The sequence below is a fragment of the Scyliorhinus canicula genome, chromosome 3 (genome assembly GCF_902713615.1).
Source record: "Scyliorhinus canicula chromosome 3, sScyCan1.1, whole genome shotgun sequence".
NCBI lineage: Eukaryota > Metazoa > Chordata > Chondrichthyes > Carcharhiniformes > Scyliorhinidae > Scyliorhinus > Scyliorhinus canicula.
Genome location: NC_052148.1, coordinates 219,051,868 through 219,069,303, shown reverse-complemented (window position 1 = coordinate 219,069,303; position 17,436 = coordinate 219,051,868). Strand labels below are relative to the sequence as shown.

General features: G+C 50.9%; 1 protein-coding gene across 4 annotated transcripts in view; it reads right to left on the bottom strand.

Annotated features, from left to right (window-relative positions):
• alpk1 (alpha-kinase 1) overlaps nt 1-17,436 on the bottom strand; it is a 210,346-nt gene that overhangs the window by 21,527 nt on the left and 171,383 nt on the right. For all 4 annotated transcript variants that reach the window (XM_038792179.1, XM_038792183.1, XM_038792180.1 and 1 more), the window contains one exon: nt 15,662-15,766. In XM_038792179.1, the coding sequence (XP_038648107.1) occupies nt 15,662-15,766 (105 nt within the window). The remainder of the gene's footprint in view (nt 1-15,661; nt 15,767-17,436) is intronic.

Below are 17,436 nucleotides of genomic sequence, written 5' to 3'. Positions count from 1 at the left end.
ATTGAAACTTTGTTACTCGCAGCTTGATGGACGTTTTCAACGACTGGTAGCAAGCTCTTCTGAGTCACTAATGTCAATGCTGCCACACAGCAAGGAGAGCACTGACACATTTCCTTTGTCCTCCCCTCGAACATTAGCCATTTGAGAGTTGAGAAAAATTGACCTGGCAGAGGAGATGCCTTTCGATCTCCTGTTGATTTTTCAGGCTTAAATGTCTGTGGGGTTCATTTCAAAAAGGACACTAGCATTTGTTCGATGGTCCTCCCATTTAATACAGAGGATGTAGCAGAGACATTGCTGATATAATTTCTCTCGAACTCATGTATGTTGCTGGAAGTAGAAAAACAGGCCTTCCTCAGTGCTGCTTCAAATGTACAAAGTGTAAAGTGGGAATTTGGTGAGTCAGGGAGTTCAATATGAGAGGGTGGTCCTTTCTTTTTCCACCTTTTTCAGCCTCCAGTAGCTGGTTCTTACATTGTTTCAGGTGAAAAAGCTAATTGGTGTGTAACTAGTGAGTTATTCTATTTATTCCAGTTGTAATAAATAGTTTTTAAAGTTACGGTATGGCAGGTCAGGTTGGCCAAGTGGAATGTACATCTTGCGATATGTGGGAAATCAGGGACACATAATTTGTCCTAAACAAACACATTTGCAGCAAATGTCACCGGCTGGATTTTGGAAATTGAGCAGGACTGGAGTCAGTGTGGTGTATGGAGAACTGTGCGGATAGCACGTTTAGGGAATTCATCACATCAGGCAGTTTCACCAGGCAGTCGAAGAGGACAATGCAGGTAGTGCAGGGCTTCCCGAGTCTATCTTATTTGCCGATCTGTTTTCCATTTTAGACCTGGTTCTTCAGCCAGAGCCAAGTCTATGGTACAACAGGTGGCTCAGCTGTGCACAAGGGGAGGAAGAAGAGTGGAAGAGCAATAGTACGAAGTGATTCAATAGTCAGGAGAGCAGAAAAGCATTTCTGTAACTGTAAATGTGATTCCAGGATGGTGTGTTGCCTCCCTGGGGCCAGGATCAAGGATATCACAGAGCAGCAGCACATCCGTCTGGGGCTGGGTGAGCAGCCAGAGGTCAGGTGCCACATTGGTACTAATGATATAGGTAGGATGAGGGATGAGGCTCTGAAAGCAGATTTTCGGAAGTTAGGAAGGAAATTAACACAGCAGGACCTCAAGAGCAGTAATATAAAGATTACCCCTGGTCCACGTGTTAATATAGAACATACAGTGCAGAAGGAGGTCATTTGGCCCATCGAGTCTGCACCGACCCACTTAAGCCCTTACTTCCACTCTATTCCCGTAACCCAATAACCCCCCCTAACGTTTTTGGTCACGAAGGGCAATTTATCATGGACAATCCACCTAACCTGCACATCTTTGGACTGTGGGAGGAAACCGGAGCACCCGGAGGAAACCCATGCAGACACGGGGAGAAAGTGCAGACTCCGCACAGACAGTGACCCAGCGGGGAAACGAACCTGGGACCCTGGCGCTATGGAGCCATAGTGCTATCCACTTGTGCTTCCGGGATAGGAATTGGACGATTGAACACGTGACTGCAGAATTGGTATAGGAGGGAGGGCGTCAGATTTCTGAGGCATTGGGACTGGCCCTGGGGTAGGTGCAACCTGTATAAGATGAACAGGTTACACCTTAACAGGGATGGGATTAATATCCTCATCGGGAGCTTTCCCTGTGCAATTGGGAAGGATTCTCCGATTGTGAGGCTATGTCCTCAAGCCGAAGCAAAATGGGCACCCATCTTCAGTGTAGCTGGGGGCTAGCATGCCGGCAGCATAGAGCATCCGGGTCTAGCTGCCGATACAGCCCGGCGAATTGCAGGGTTGTGGCCGCACATGCGCACGGCAGCAGCCTGCAGCAGCCGCGCTGTGCAACATGGCGCCTGCGAATGAGTGCACCCCCTTTGGCTGGCTTGCGCACCCCGGACCACCCCCCAACAGCACCCCCAGCCCCTGATACAGTTCCACCTGCCCGCGGATCGGCCTCCCACGACTGTGGTGGCACTGGACTGAGTCCACAGCCACCATGCGAGTTCCCGATGGACGATAGCACACGCGACCGACGCAGTCGGGAATTTGGCCGGTCGGGGGCGGAGCATCGGGGGGGGGGTGGACCTCAGGCAACATCTTGATGCCGTCGATACGACGCGCGGTGCACTCTCAGAGTATGGCGATTTGGATGGGGCGGTGCATCGTGAAAGCGGTGCCGCCCCTGATTTGGTCGAGTACTTTGATTCTCCGGCCGATCGTCAAATGCGATTTCGGCATCGGTGACTGGAGAATCCAGCCCAAGGTGTTTGTTGCTGCTGTTAGCTCACATTCCACAACTTGTGGCATTATTCTAATTACATCTGCTTTACTGTGGGATGAATTGGCACACAGCACCTACAAACAGGGCATGTGGAGGAGAGAGGAACTCCTAGCCTTAAGTACTCAGCATTTCCAAAGAGAAAGTGATACAGCTTGTGAGAAAGCACCGGAAAACTGACTGAGCACCTTCACTGGGGCAGCAGATGCGACCTTCCACCAATTCTTGGGGCTGAATTTTAACCTCGAAAAAAGGGTGAGGGTGGCTGGGTTTGGGTAAAGCTCGGTAAAGCTCCAAAAGTTGTATTGTGTCAGGAACCCGATAATATCCTGCCCACATCTGGGTTTAACTTGGGTGACTTTGCGGGTGCAGTAGAATCCCTGTAGAGCTGTTGAGTCAGGAGTATAAAATATGGGAATAGGCAATTTACTTAACCCAAGGCAAGTACGAGATTTTCGAGCTGTGCAAAATTCGCCAAGCTCACTGAAGGTGGAGCACAATGGGGACTCATTGAACAATGAAACTGATATTCTGGAAAGCCTTTAAAAAAAGGGAAATTTCAAAGCTTGCGCCAGCCTCGAAGGCTTGTGTTTACAGGATTTGTTCAGAGAGCCTGACTTCACTACTGTGAAGGGCATTTTTGGAACTACTTTCAATTCCCTTGGATCTTACTGACCTTCATCTCAACTTCCTATCTGTCAGCCCTCAAGGCATGGGAGCAGCGTATACACTGATGAGGAACAACAGGATTGCATACCATCAACAGGAACAACAGGAGCAACAACAATGCCAACAGCAACATCCTTTTCCATAGCCAGATACCACTCAACATTGAACCATAGGAACCATAGAAAGGTTACAGCACAGAAAGAGGTCATTTGGCTCATCTTATCCATGCCATCCCGAGGACACCCAGGTACCTTTTCTAATTCCACCTTCCTACCCGGTCCATAGCCCTGTAGCTTACAGCACTTAAAGTGCAGAACCAGGTAAGTTTTAAAAGAGTTTAGGGCAGTGTTTTTCAAACGTTTTTTGCGGAGATACATTTTTACCAACCGGTCAACCTTCGGGACCCAACCGGACCGACATTTGCGACCCACGATGGCTGACCTTCGCGACCCACGCCGGCCGACCTTTGCAGCCCACGCCGGCTGACCTGTGCGACCCACCATTTTCAATTACCTAGTTTGTTGCTGACAAAAATGGAGGAAATGGTTTTGGGTCCCTTTGGCCCCAATGGCCCCCAGAACTTGTAAAAAAAAGGGTGCGACCGTATAAGAAGAAATGCGGGCGCACTGCGCATGCGCACCGATGATCGGGCATGCATGCGCAGTGCGGCTGAATTTTTTTTATATGGTTGCGGCCTTTTTGAAGGCCGCTTGCAGCCGGCAAAGTTTAAAAACTGTCTGCTGCGGCTGTTGCACGCGGATTTGCACGATCGGGTGCGCCGCGACGGACGGCTCCACGACCCTCCCGACACCCTCCCACGACCCACCCACAGCTCGCGCCCCCGAGTTTGACAATGCTTGTTTTAGGGTCTCTGCTCCACCGCCAACTTGGGCAGTGAATTCCAGACTCCTACTACCCTATGCATAAAAAAGATGTTTCTCATGTCCCCTCTGCATCTTATGCCATTTATCTTGACTCTATGTCTCTTGGTCCTAGAATTCTCCACCAAGGGAAACAATTTTATTCTGTCCACTCTATCTCTTCCCCTCATAATTTTGTACATCTCAATTAAGTCACCCCTCAGTCTTCTTTGTTCCAAGGGAAATAACCCCAACCTATCCAATCTCTCCTCGTAGCTACACGTATTTTAGCCCTGGCAACATTCTTGTAAAGCCCTCTCCAGAGCAATGATGTCCTTCCTGCAATGTGGTGTCCAGAATTGCACACTATACTCCAGTTCTGGCCTCACCAGTGTTTTATACAATTCCAACATTATATCCTTACTTTTATATTCTAAACATCTGCCAATAAAGGAGAATGTTAATAGTAGGGGATTCAGTGATGGTAATGTCATTGAACGTTATGCAAATGTAATGGGTGAAGCTAGTCAGACACACAAGGCCACAGGCTTTGCTGCAGTGGCTGGATTCCCACAGGTACAGGAAATAATTGACTATTCACATGAGGCAACCAAGGCACCCTCAGATCAACCAGGAGTCTTCATCAATCGTAAAGGATTTCACTCTCACAGTGAGATAGCTTGTGACCACTGGAAGGTTATTATGCATGACTGCACTGGCTATTTATGGAGTTGTCATGATTCATTCATTCTGTGATAAACACACCTCCTCAGGTTGCTGCTCCTCTATACAGCATCAATGGCTTGTTCATGGGAGAGAGGGCTGCCCTCTGAAGATCTGGCTAATGAAACATTACCATTGAGCCAAAGGAGAAATACAACAGAAACACATGGCCACAAGGGAAATAATGGAACATGGTATTGCATTTCATAAGATCCACTTCCGATGTTTTGATGGATCAAGGGGTTCTCTTCAATATGCCCTATCAAGGCTCTCCAGAATGGTTGTTGTCTATTGTGCCCTTCACAATATTGCATTGCAGAGAGGACGGTGCAGAATACTCTTCATTTGACAATGAGGAGGAGCCAAATGTGGCCATTCTCCAGTAGCTGCTGAGGTGTATGTATCTGCCTTGGTGGAGAATATGCATGAGTTCTATGATGGTGCACCATCAAGGTGGCGTTCATGCCCTTTTCAAGGACTTCTCGGCCTGGTCCCACATCACCTCTGTCATCATCCATTAAGGAATTGTGGGCAATCAAAGACACAAATTTGCGCTGACGTGAGAAGGGGGTACAAACTTAACATAGTGCATAACATAACGGTTCAGTTATTGATGACATCAATTCAACATAATATTGCTAAGTGCCAAGTGACAGGTTGATATCTAATGCTGTTGCCAGGTCTCTGTGTCACCACAATCTCTCCATCGCTGATTAATTATGTCTGCGACACCCACCCTGCCAATTTCCAGGCATCCTGCTCCATTGCTCCATTGGTCAGGATGACAATAGCTGCAGGTCTATCGCTGGTTCTTGTTTCTAGCTAGAGCTGTGTGCTCTCTTCTTCTGCAATGAGAGAAATCAGAGTTTCCGAGTATGTGAAATGGATTGTGTGGAGAAGATGGAATGAAGGTGATTAAAGAAGGTGACTGTGAGGGACATCAGATGAGGGTCAGTGTGTGTGTTGGCTGTTCGGATGAAGAGTTAAAGAAGTGACGGGAAAGAATGCAATGTGCTCGACAGCAAGGTGCGTCAGTCAGAGGAGAGTTTACAGGATATTGCATGGGAGGTGAGAGAGTGATGGATACAACCTGAAATGCACATGGCAAAGACGTTCCCCACCCAGAATTGGTCTCCTCACTTCATGCAGTTCTGTTAAGATAAATTCCACTCTTGATTTCTACCCTTCTTGTCTGCAGATCCACCCCAGCAATGGGTGACACAGGGGAGAGAGATGAGAATGCGGAAAAAGACCAGGAGGAACAAGTCACCACAGTGGTGGTTCAGGGCCTATTCCAAAGGAGGCATTTAGGTGGTGCCGATATCTGGTAACCTGTGGCTATGTGGTAGACGGACAGTGGTTTGAAGAAAAGTTCCTTTATTGGAAAATGAGGACGAAGGATGCAAACTTTGCACAAATTTCAGAGGTGAGGTGGATTTTGATGCCTCTAGCTGCATGAATCTCTTTTGTTTCATCATGTGGTGCTGCCCTATTTCCATGACAAAGATTATCCCTCTGGGGAATGCTACACCTACTTCTGAGAAGTTTCAAATTTAGGTAAGGACTGAACATCTGCTAGAGGTCTGACCTTGTTAGAATTGGCCAACTGCAGGTATCTGCAGGCAGAATGGAGAAAAACAAAATATTTTTTAAATCCAGCTATAGAAATCTTGTATTCAAAGATCTCCAGACTCTTTAGAGGCAGGAACTCCTTACTTCTGTTTCGATTACCTCGTCCTGGCAGGTACTGCTTGAAATAACTCACCCTGAATGCAGCAAGGGTTGAAGCCCATAAAAATCCCAATTCCTGCACCATTGCCTCTCACTACAAAGGCGATGGGCCTTGACAATATTCTGACAGTAGAACTGAAGACTTGTGCTCCAGAAATTGCTGCACCCCTAGCTAAGTTGTTCCAGTACAGCTGCAACACTGGCATCTGCCCGGCAATGTGGAAAATTGCCCAGGTGTGTCCAGTACACAAGAAACAGGCGAAATCCAACCCAGCCAATTACCGCTCTATCAGTCTACTCTCCATCATCAGCAAAGTGATGGAAGGAGTCATCAACAGTGCTATCAAGCAGCACTTACTCATCAATAACCTGCTCATGGACGCTCAGTTTGGGTTGTGCCAAGGTCACTCAGCTCCTGACCTCATGGCAGCCTTGGTTCAAACATGGACAAAGGAGCAGAATTCCAGAGGGGATGTGAGAGTGACTGCCCTTGACGTCAAGGCAGCATTTGACCAAGAATGGCATCAAGGAGCCCTAGTTAAACTGGAGTCAACGGGAATCGGGGGAAAACTCTCCACTAGTTGGAATCATACCTGGCACAACGGAAGATGGTTATGTTGGTTGGAGGTCAATCATCTCAGCTCCAGGACATCACTGCAGTAGTTCTTCAGGGTAGTGTCCTAGGCCCAACCATCTTCAGCTGCTTCATCAATAACACTCCTTCTGTCATAAGGTCAGAAGTGGGGATGTCTGCGGCTGACTGACTGCACAATGTTCAGCACCATTCGCGACTCCTCAGATAATGAAGCAGTCCATGTCCAAATACAGCAAGACCTGGACAATATCTAGGCTTGGGCTGACAATTAGCATGTTTCATTTGCGCCACACAAAGGTTAAGCATGGCCATCTCTTACGAGAGAGGATCTAACAATCGGCTCTTGACATTCAATGGCATTGTACTCGCTGAATCAACATCCTGGGGGTTACCACTGATCACAAACTGAACTGGACTAGCCATATTAATGCTGTGGCTACTAGGGCAGGTCAAGGGCTAGGAATCCTGTAGCGAGTAACTGACCTCCTGACCCCCCAAAGCTTGCCCACCATCTACAAGGCACAAGTGAGGAGTGTAATGGAATACTCTCCACTTTCCTGGATGAGTGCAGCTCCAACAACACTCAAGAAGCTCAACACCATCCACAAACATTCAAACTCTCCACCACCAACGAACAGTAGCAGCCGTGTGTACCATCTCAAGATGCACTGCAGTAACTCACCAAGGTTCCTTAGACAGCACCTTCCAAACCCATGACCTCTACCATCCAGAAGGACAAGAGCAGCAGATACCTGGGAACCCCACCACCTGGAAGTTTTCCTCTAAGTCACTCGCCACCCTGACTTGGAAATATATCGCCGTTCTTTTACGGTCACTGGGGCAACATCCCGCAACTCTCTCCCTAACAGCACAGTGGGTGTACCTACACCTCAGGGATTGCGGCGGTTCAAGAAGGCAACTCACCACCACCTTCTTTTTTTTTTATAAATAATTTTTATTGAAATTTTTACAAAATACAAAATATAAATATCTTAACTTTGTTAACATACAACCCCCCATGAACAGTACCCCCCCCAGCTTCAAGAGCAACTTCAAACAAAAGGAAAGAACAAAAACAAAGAAAAAGAAAGAAGAGAAAAACAAAAGAGAAAAAAAAAAGAGAGTTAACACCCTCCACAAACCCATGTGCACAGTTCTCCCTCCCCCCAATCCTTACACCCCCCCCCCCCCCCCCCCCCCCCCCCCCCGGGGTTGCTGCTGCTGTCGGCCTATTTCCCTACCGTTCCGCCAAGGAGTCCAGAAAAGGCTGCCACCGCCTGAAAAACCCTTGTACTGATCCCCTCAGGGCGAATTTCACCCTCTCCAATTTAATGAACCCCGCCATATCCGAGATCCAGGCCTCCACGCTTGGGGGCCTCGCATCCTTCCATTGGAGCAAGATCCTCCGCCGGGCTACTAGGGGCGCAAAGACCAGAACCCCGGCCTCCATCGCCTCCTGCACTCCCGGCTCCACTGCAACCCCAAAAATTGCGAGTCCCCAGCCTGGCTCGACCCTGGATCCCACCACCTTCGACACCGTCTTTGCTACCCCCTCCCAAAACTCCCCCAACGCTGGGCACGCCCAAAACATATGGGCTTGGTTCGCTGGACTCCCCGAGCACCTAGCACACCTGTCCTCTCCCCCGAAAAACCTGCTCATCCTCGACCCAGTCATGTGGGCCCTATGCAGCACCTTGAACTGTATGAGGTTAAGCCTCGCACAGGAAGAGGAGGAATTCACTCTCTCCAGGGCATCCGCCCACGTCCCCTCCTCAATCTCCTCCCCCAGCTCCTCTTCCCACTTCCCCTTCAGTTCCTCCACCGAGGCCTCGTCTACCTCCTGCATCACCCGGTATATGTCCGAGATCCTCCCTCCTCCGACCCACACCCCCGAGAGCACCCTATCCCGCACCCCTCGTGGGGGCAGCAAGGGGAACCCCTCCACCTGCTGCCTGGCAAACGCCCTCACCTGGATGTACCTAAACATGCTCCCCGGGGGGAGCCCAAATTCCCCTCCAACTCCCCCAAGCTCGCGAACCTCCCCTCCACAAACAGGTCCCTCAACCTCCTAACCCCTGCCCTGTGCCAGCTCAGAAATCCGCCATCAATGCTCCCTGGGACGAACCGATGGTTCCCCCGTATCGGGGCCTCCATCGAGCCCCCCATTTCTCCCCTGTGCCGTCTCCATTACCCCCAAATTTTGAGGGTAGCCGCCACCACCGGGCTCATTGTATACCTTGTTGGAGGGAGCGGCAACGGCGCCGTTACTAGCGCTTCCAGGCTCGTGCCCACACAAGACGCCACCTCCATCCTCTTCCACGCTGCCCCCTCATCGTCCGTTACCCACTTACGCACCATCGCTGCGTTGGCCGCCCAGTAGTACCCACAGAAGTTGGGCAACGCCAGCTCCCCCTATCCCTGCCTCGCTCCAGGAACACTCTTCGAACCCTCGGAGTCCCATGCGCCCACACAAATCCCGTGATACTGCTGTTGACCCTCCTGAAAAAAGCCTTCGGGAAAAGGATGGGGAGGCACTGGAACAGGAACAAAAGCCTCGGGAGCACCGTCATCTTGACGGACTGCACCCTCCCCGCCAGTGACAGCGGTAACATATCCCATCTCTTAAACTCCTCCTCCATTTGCTCCACCAATCTTGTGAGGTTGAGCCTGTGCAGGGCCCCCCAGCTCCCCGCCACCTGGACCCCTAGGTACCTGAAACTCTTCCCTGCCTGCTTCAATGGGAGCCTACCAATCCCCTCCTCTTGCTCCCCCGGATGCACCACAAACACCTCACTTTTGCCCAGGTTCAACGTATACCCCGAGAAACCCCCGAATTCCCTACGAATCCTCATCACCTCCGGCATCCCCCCCACTGGGTCCGCCACATACAGCAACAAGTCGTCCGCGTACAGCGACACCCGATGCTCCTCCCCACCCCGCACCAGGCCTCTCCAGTTCCCTGACTCCCTCAGTGCCATGGCCAGGGGCTCAATCACCAACGCGAAGAGCAAGGGGGACAGGGGAAACCCCTGTCTCGTCCCCGGATGCAGCCGAAAGTACTCTGACCTCCCCCTATTCGTGGCTACACTTGCCATCGGGGCCTCGTAGAGCAGCCTCACCCACCGGATAAACCCCTCCCCAAACCCAAACCTCTCCAATACCTCCCACAAGTACTCCCACTCAACCCTATCGAAGGCCTTCTCCGCGTCTAACGCCACCACTATCTCCGCCTCCCCTTCCACAGCCGGCATCATAATGACATTGAGGAGCCTTCGCACGTTTGTGTTCAGCTGCCTTCCCTTCACAAACCCCGTCTGGTCCTCATGTATGACCCCAGGCACACAATCCTCTATTCTAGTGGCCAGGATCTTTGCCAGCAGCTTAGCATCGGCGTTCAGCAGCGAAATCGGCCTATATGACCCACACTGCAGAGGGTCCTTGTCCCGCTTCAGGATCAAGGAAATCAGCGCCCGTGACATAGTTGGGGGTAGAGCCCCCCCCCTCCCTTGCCTCGTTAAAGGTCTGGACCAACAGGGGGCCCAACAGGTCCAAATACCTTTTATAGAATTCAGACAGAAACCCGTCCGGCCCCGGCGCCTTCCCTGACTGCATGCTCCCTATCCCTTTGACCACCTCCTCCAGCTCGATCGGCGCCCCTAGTCCCTCCACCTACTCCTCTTCCACCCTCGGGAATCGCAACTTGTCCAAGAAGCGCCCCATTCCACCCTCCTCCACCGGGGGTTCAGACCGGTACAGTTCCCCATAGAAGTCCCTGAAGACCCCATTGACATCTACCCCCCTCCGCACCACCTTCCCAGCACTATCCATCACTCCCCCAATCTCCCTGGCCCCGTCTCGCTTCCGGAGCTGGTACGCCAGCATCCTGCTCGCCTTCTCCCCGTGTTCCTACACCGCCCCCTGTGCTTTCCTCCACTGGGCTTCCGCCTTTCTGGTCGTCAGTAGGTCAAATCTGGCCTGAAGGCTACGCCTCTCCCCCAGCAATCCCTCCTCTGGGGCCTCCGCATATCTCCTATCCACCTGCACCATCTCCCCTCTCAGTCTTTCCCTTTCCCTTTGCTCCCCCCTCTCCCCATGAGTTCGGATGGAGATCAATTCCCCCCTCATCACCGCCTTCAATGCCTCCCAGACCTTCCCCACCCGAACCTCCCCGTTATCATTGGCCTCGAGGTATCTCTCAATACACCCCCGGACCCTCCCGGCCACCTCCTCATCTGCCAACAGCCCCACCTCCATGTGCCAGAGCGGACGTTGGTCCCTCTCTTCCCCCAGCCCGAGGTCCATCCAGTGCGGGGCATGATCCGAAATGGCAATGGCGGAGTATTCCACTTCCTCCACCCTCGTCACCAGCCCCCTGCTCAGGACAAAAAAATCAATCCTCGAGTAGGCCTTATGTACATGGGACAAAAACGAATATTCCCTGGCCCCTGGCCTCGCAAACCTCCAAGGGTCCACCCCCCCATCTGGTCCATAAATCCCCTCAACACCTTAGCCGCCGCCGACCTCCTACCCGTCCGGGACTTGGATCGATCCAATGGGGGATCCAGTACTGTGCTAAAGTCTCCCCCCATGATCAGGCCCCCCGCCTCCAGGTCCGGAATGCGGCCCAACATATGCCGCATGAACCCTGCATCGTCCCAATTTGGGGCATAAACATTCACCAACACTACCCGCTCCCCCTGCAGCTTGCCAGTCACCATCACGTACCTCCCGCCACTGTCAGCCACCACCTTCAACGCCTCAAACGACACCTTCTTCCCCACCAGGATCGCCACCCCCTTACTCTTCTCATCGAGCCCTGAGTGGAATACTTGGCCCACCCACCCCTTCCTCAACCGGACCTGGTCCACCACTCTCAAGTGTGTCTCCTGGAGCATGGCCACATCCGCCTTCAGTCCCTTCAGGTGCGCAAATACCCGGGCCCGTTTGACCGGCCCATTCAGCCCCCTCACATTCCAGGTTATCAGCCGGATCCGAGGGCTCCCTGCCCCCTTCCCCTGCCGATTAGCCATGCCCCATCCCTTGCCCACCCCCGGCCAGCATCCCACGCTCTGCCAGTTTCCCACGGCGGCAACTCCCCCCCCCTCCAGCACCCCCTGCGTCTTCCAGCTCCTTCCTGACCGTTTCAGCAGCAACCCGGTACCCCCCCTCCCCCCCCCCCCAGGCTGGACCCCTCCTAACCGCCCCCCCCCCCCTCTACAACACTCCCGTGAGCCAGCTAACTTCTGCTGACCCCGGCAGCTCCCGCCCTACTTTCGGCTCCTCCCAACATGGGATTGCCCCTCCTCCATTGTGCCCGTCAACGAGTCCACCCTCCCCCGCTCCTGCGCGGGAAAAGGAAACCCGCCCCCTCCCTCTCCCAGCGCGGGAACCCCGCAGAAAGCCCGCGCTTTCGCCCTGCTGGGCCCCGCCTCCTCCAGGGCCACTCCCATTGTCAGACCCCCCACCAGCTCCCCGAACACCCCGTTTACCCCTCAGTCCGAACCCGTCCACCCAACCCCTGCTTGAAAACCCATACAGAAAATACCCTTACGACATCACCCCACCCACCTTAAGGCCACCCCACATCTTACCCTAAACCCCGTAAATACACATACAGTATAAATAAATACAGTATAATACAGCATCCCCCCATCCGGGGGACCCTCAGTTTGAGTCCAGTTTCTCGGCTTGCACGAAGGCCCACGCCTCCTCCGGGGACTCAAAATAGTGGTGTCGATCCTTATAGGTGACCCACAGACGCGCCGGCTGCAGCATTCCAAACTTCACCTTCCGTCTGTGGAGCACCGCCTTCGTCCGGTTAAACTCGGCCCTCCGCCTCGCCACTTCTGCACTCCAGTCCTGGAAGATCCGCACCTCCGTGTTCTCCCATTTGTTGCTCCGCTCCTTCTTGGCCCACCGGAGCACACACTCACGATCCACGAACCGGTGGAACCTCACCAACACCGCCTGCGGTGGCTCGTTCGGCTTGGGCCTCCTAGCCAGAATTCTGTGGGCCCCCTCCAACTCCAGGGGCCACTGGAAGGACCCAGCCCCCATCAGCGAGTTTAGCATCATCACCACATAGGCCGCTAGGTCCGACCCCTCCAGCCCCTCTGTGAGGCCCAGGATCCGTAGATTCTTCCTCCTCGACCGGTTGTCCAGCTCCTCGAACCGCTCCTGCCGTCTTTTATGGAGCGCCTCGTGCATCTCCACCTTCCCCACCACGGCCACGACCTCGTCCTCCCTTTCGGAGGCCTGCTGCTGCAGCTCCCGGATCGCAGCCCCCTGGGCTGTCTGGGTCTCCATCAGTTCCCTGTTGGTTACCTTGATGGACTCCAGCAGCTCCACCTTCAGGTCCTGGAAGCAGCGCAGCAGAGTCGTCTGCTGCTCCTGGACCCACTTCCTCAGCTCCTCGAAGCTTTCGTCGGCCGCCATTTTGTTTTTCGGGTCCCGATTTTTTCTGGGTGTTTTTCCCGTCAATTCTCCCCCTGCCCTGCTCCTGGTCTGGACCATGGGGCCACTGGGGCGACTCCTGGCTTCTTCTCCCGTCGGGATTTGCCTCCTCAGCTCCGTTGGGGGCCTTTAAAAAAGCCCCGAAGTCCGTTAATCTCGGGATCCGCCGAACGTGCGGCTCAGCTGTGCACTGCCGCCACCGGAAGTCTCACCACCACCTTCTGAAGGGCATCTCGGGATGGGCCTAACCAGCGACGCCTACATCCTATGAATTAATTTTAAAAAAACATTGTCTTCTGCACATTGAAGCCAGTGGCTATTTGGCAATAAATCATATGGAGCACCCAAGACGTGCAAATAATAATTTCTCCATTCGGAAAGTCTTTTAAAAGAGAAATTCAAGTACATGTGGCTTCCATTTGAACTTCCTCACTAAAGGAATGTCCTATATCATTCTTGCTTGGACACTGGAAACGGGGAAAATCAGTACAGAAATGCAAGCTCACAAAAGAAACAATGAAGGTAAATTGAAGTAGAAGCAACGATGATCAGCATTCAGAATCTAAATACAAACTAAGCTTTTATGATGAATAAGGTCTGGAATCTTATTCAAGAGTGTAACAGATGACATCATGAACTACATGAAGCAGTGGTATTTTTATGAAATTCATATTCAAACTGTACAGCAAAGTACAGCTGTACAGCAAAGTGTCCACTTCTGGTTGCTGAGATATTCAAACTTGAGAATGCAGTCATCACAGTAATGTGATCTCTAGACAAGATGGGTCAAGGTGATAAAACCTCAGCGATCGTTCAAAGGCAGCTTGGTCTTGTAATTGGGGCACAGAGAGGGCCCGTCTTTAACTTTGTGTAAGTAAATGGGTTTTGAGTAAGTTAAAATCTTATCCTGAGTGTTTCTGGAAGAATGAGCAGAATGAGTCAAATGACCTCTCATCTTTACGATCATATACACAGATATGGGTAATTACTTAACTTGTACAGTAGGTGCTATCTTTCTGTGAGTCAATGCTGGTACAATGTACAATTATTGACACCAACACATACTTTTAATGATTAAGACCCTGAAAGCTATCAATAGCTTTCAATAGCTATCAATAGCTTTCAGCACATATAGACATAAATCGCGAGCACCCACAATCACTTACATTTTCTATAATGTTGGGTCACACACATCCACAGACTGAAAGAACATGTTCATGCATTGTGCCTTTTTCAACTGAACAAAAGATTTGGGGACAGCCATTCTCTGGTTCATTCCCCATGGCAATGCCTTGACCAATCACAGCTGACTTGCCTGGTTTGATTTAAAGAAAAACTTGGCAGTTCACTGTACATTGGTGCATTTTCCAATCAGAGCCCATTTGCCAACCAATCAGAACCCTCTTCTGATGTAGTATAAATTGTGCCCTTTGAGATTTGGTATTCTTGTGAATTTGTCCTGATGAGTGCAGGATTACAAAGTTTGACAATGTGTCTCTTTTTCAGCAATACAATCCAAAATCTTCCAATTCAATTTATCTAATTAAGTTGGACTATGATAAATAGTATCTACTGCCTAGAATAAAATAGTTTTGTTGCGTAGACGATTTGTTCTACAGTATTAAACCACATTCCTAATAACATCATTAAATTATATCAGGTTTCTAGCGGCAAGAGCACATAAAATGATTCTGATAAGAGATTTTCAAATTGTTAACTCATTTAAGTAATCCAGCCACACTTTTAGAACATAGAACATAGAACAGTACAGCACAGAACAGGCCCTTCGGCCCTCGATGTTGTGCCGAGCAATGATCACCCTACTTAAACCCACGTAACCCGTATACCCGTAACCCAACAATCCCCCCATTAACCTTACACTACGGGCAATTTAGCATGGCCAATCCACCTAACCCGCACGTCTTTGGACTGTGGGAGGAAACCGGAGCACCCGGAGGAAACCCACGCACACACGGGGAGGACGTGCAGACTCCACACAGACAGTGACCCAGCCGGGAATCGAACCTGGGACCCTGGAGCTGTGAAGCATTGATGCTAACCACCATGCTACCGTGAGGCCCCTTTTGAAGCACTAAATCATATTAGAGATTGAATAATTCTTCATCTATAACCTGACCTATATTTTTTGTTTTAGGCTTCATTTTTGTTGGTTAAAATTCAAAATGTTGTCACCTGAAAGCAATTTAGATGGAATTAAAACAAAAAGTCAGTCTCCTATCTGGCAAGTAACTTGAAATGCATCTTTAGTCTGCTAGAGGTCCCACACTCACCAGGTTTGTCAGCACAAACAGTGGAGTGTACTGACTGAGTACAGCAGCCAGTTTGCCTGCTTCAGCAGCTGACAAGAGTCGATCAGTGTACTCTTCAACCAGAATCTGAGAACCGAAAACAAAATCAGGCTATATTAGTTTAATTGTTAAGTACATTAGGAAATATTATTGTCACATTTCATATTACACAATAAACATAAGAGGATGGGCAACTCATTGGAGTATCAGCAGATCCCTTGTCCATAATTCTGTGCAACGTGTGAACCAAAGGCTGTTTTAACGTCTCAGAGCCCGCTGGTATGTTTTTTTATAAATTCATTTTTATGGGATGTGGGCTTCACTGGCTAGGCCAGTATTTGTTGCCCATCCCTGATTGCCCTTGTGAAGGTGGTGGTGAGCTGCCTTCTTGAACCACTGCTGTTCATGTGGTGTAGGTACACCCACTGTGCTGTTAGTGAAGATGTCCCAGGATTTTTGACCAAGCGATAGTGAAAGAACGGTGATATGTTTCCAAGTCAGGATACTGAGTAGATTGGAGGGGAAGCTCCAGCTGGTGGTGTCCCCAGGTCTCTGCCACCCTGGTCCTTCGAGATGGTAGTGGTCGTGGGTTTGGAAGGTGATGCCGAGGAAGCCTCGGTGAGTTCCTGCAGCACATCTTGTAGATGGTACACAATGCTGTTACTGTGCATTGGTGGTGGAGGGAGTGGATGTTTGTGCAAGGGGTGCCAGTCAAGCTTTGTCCTGGATAGTGTCGAGCTTCTTGAGTGTTGTTGGAGCTGCACTAATCGAGGCCAGTGGGGAGTATTCCATCACACTCTTGACTTGTGCCTTGTAGGTGGGAGGTTTGGGGAGTAAGGAGGTAAGTTACACACCAAGGGATTCCTAGCCTCTGACCTGCTCTTGTAGCCACAGTATTTATAAGGCTAGTCAAGTTCAGTTTCTGCTCAATGGTAACCCCAGGGATGTGCTTTTGGAAAGCTTCAAAAAGTTTCACCAAGTGCCACAGAACGTAGACCAATTAATTATAGCTGTGTATCTGACACCCAAGGGAGTTAGAGGGTGGGACTAGTGACCTTGGAAGGCCAGATATTTTTGTCTTTGAGACTTTGGAACCCAGTTGGTAAGAAGGTGCAAGGTGCTTCCCATATATATCTGTATGCTTGCCCTCCCCTATTTCCTCCTCAGACAGCAGTTTGTCCTGCAACACCGTGGGGTGGCAGCATCGGAAACAAAGGCACCTCCCTCCTCTAACCTGCAGATACCTGAACCCATTCTCCTTCGCCAACTGATATGTCCCCTCCAACTCATCCAGGTCTGCAAATGTTCCTCGAACATAGAAATGCTTAAAGTAATCTATCCCCACCTGCCGCCACCCCGGAACCTTGCTTCTAATCCCGCTGAGGCAAACCTATGATTGTCACAAATCTGCACCCACAGGGACATGCCTTCCATTCTAAAATGCTGCCGGCACTTGTTCCACACCCACCACCGGGCTTGTGGGGTACCTGACCAGTGAGAACAGAAGTGGTGCCAGCAATAGTGCCCTCAAACTGGTCCCTTCACAAGAAGCTGCCTCCATCCGCCCCCACACTAACTGCTCCTCCACCACCAATTTCCCAACCATTGCAATAGAACATAGAACAGTACAGCACAGAACAGACCCTTCGGCCCTCGATGTTGTGCCGAGCAATGATCACCCTACTCAAACCCCAAGTATCCACCCTATACCCGTAACCCAACAACCCCCCCCCCCCCCTTAACCTTACCCTTTTTAG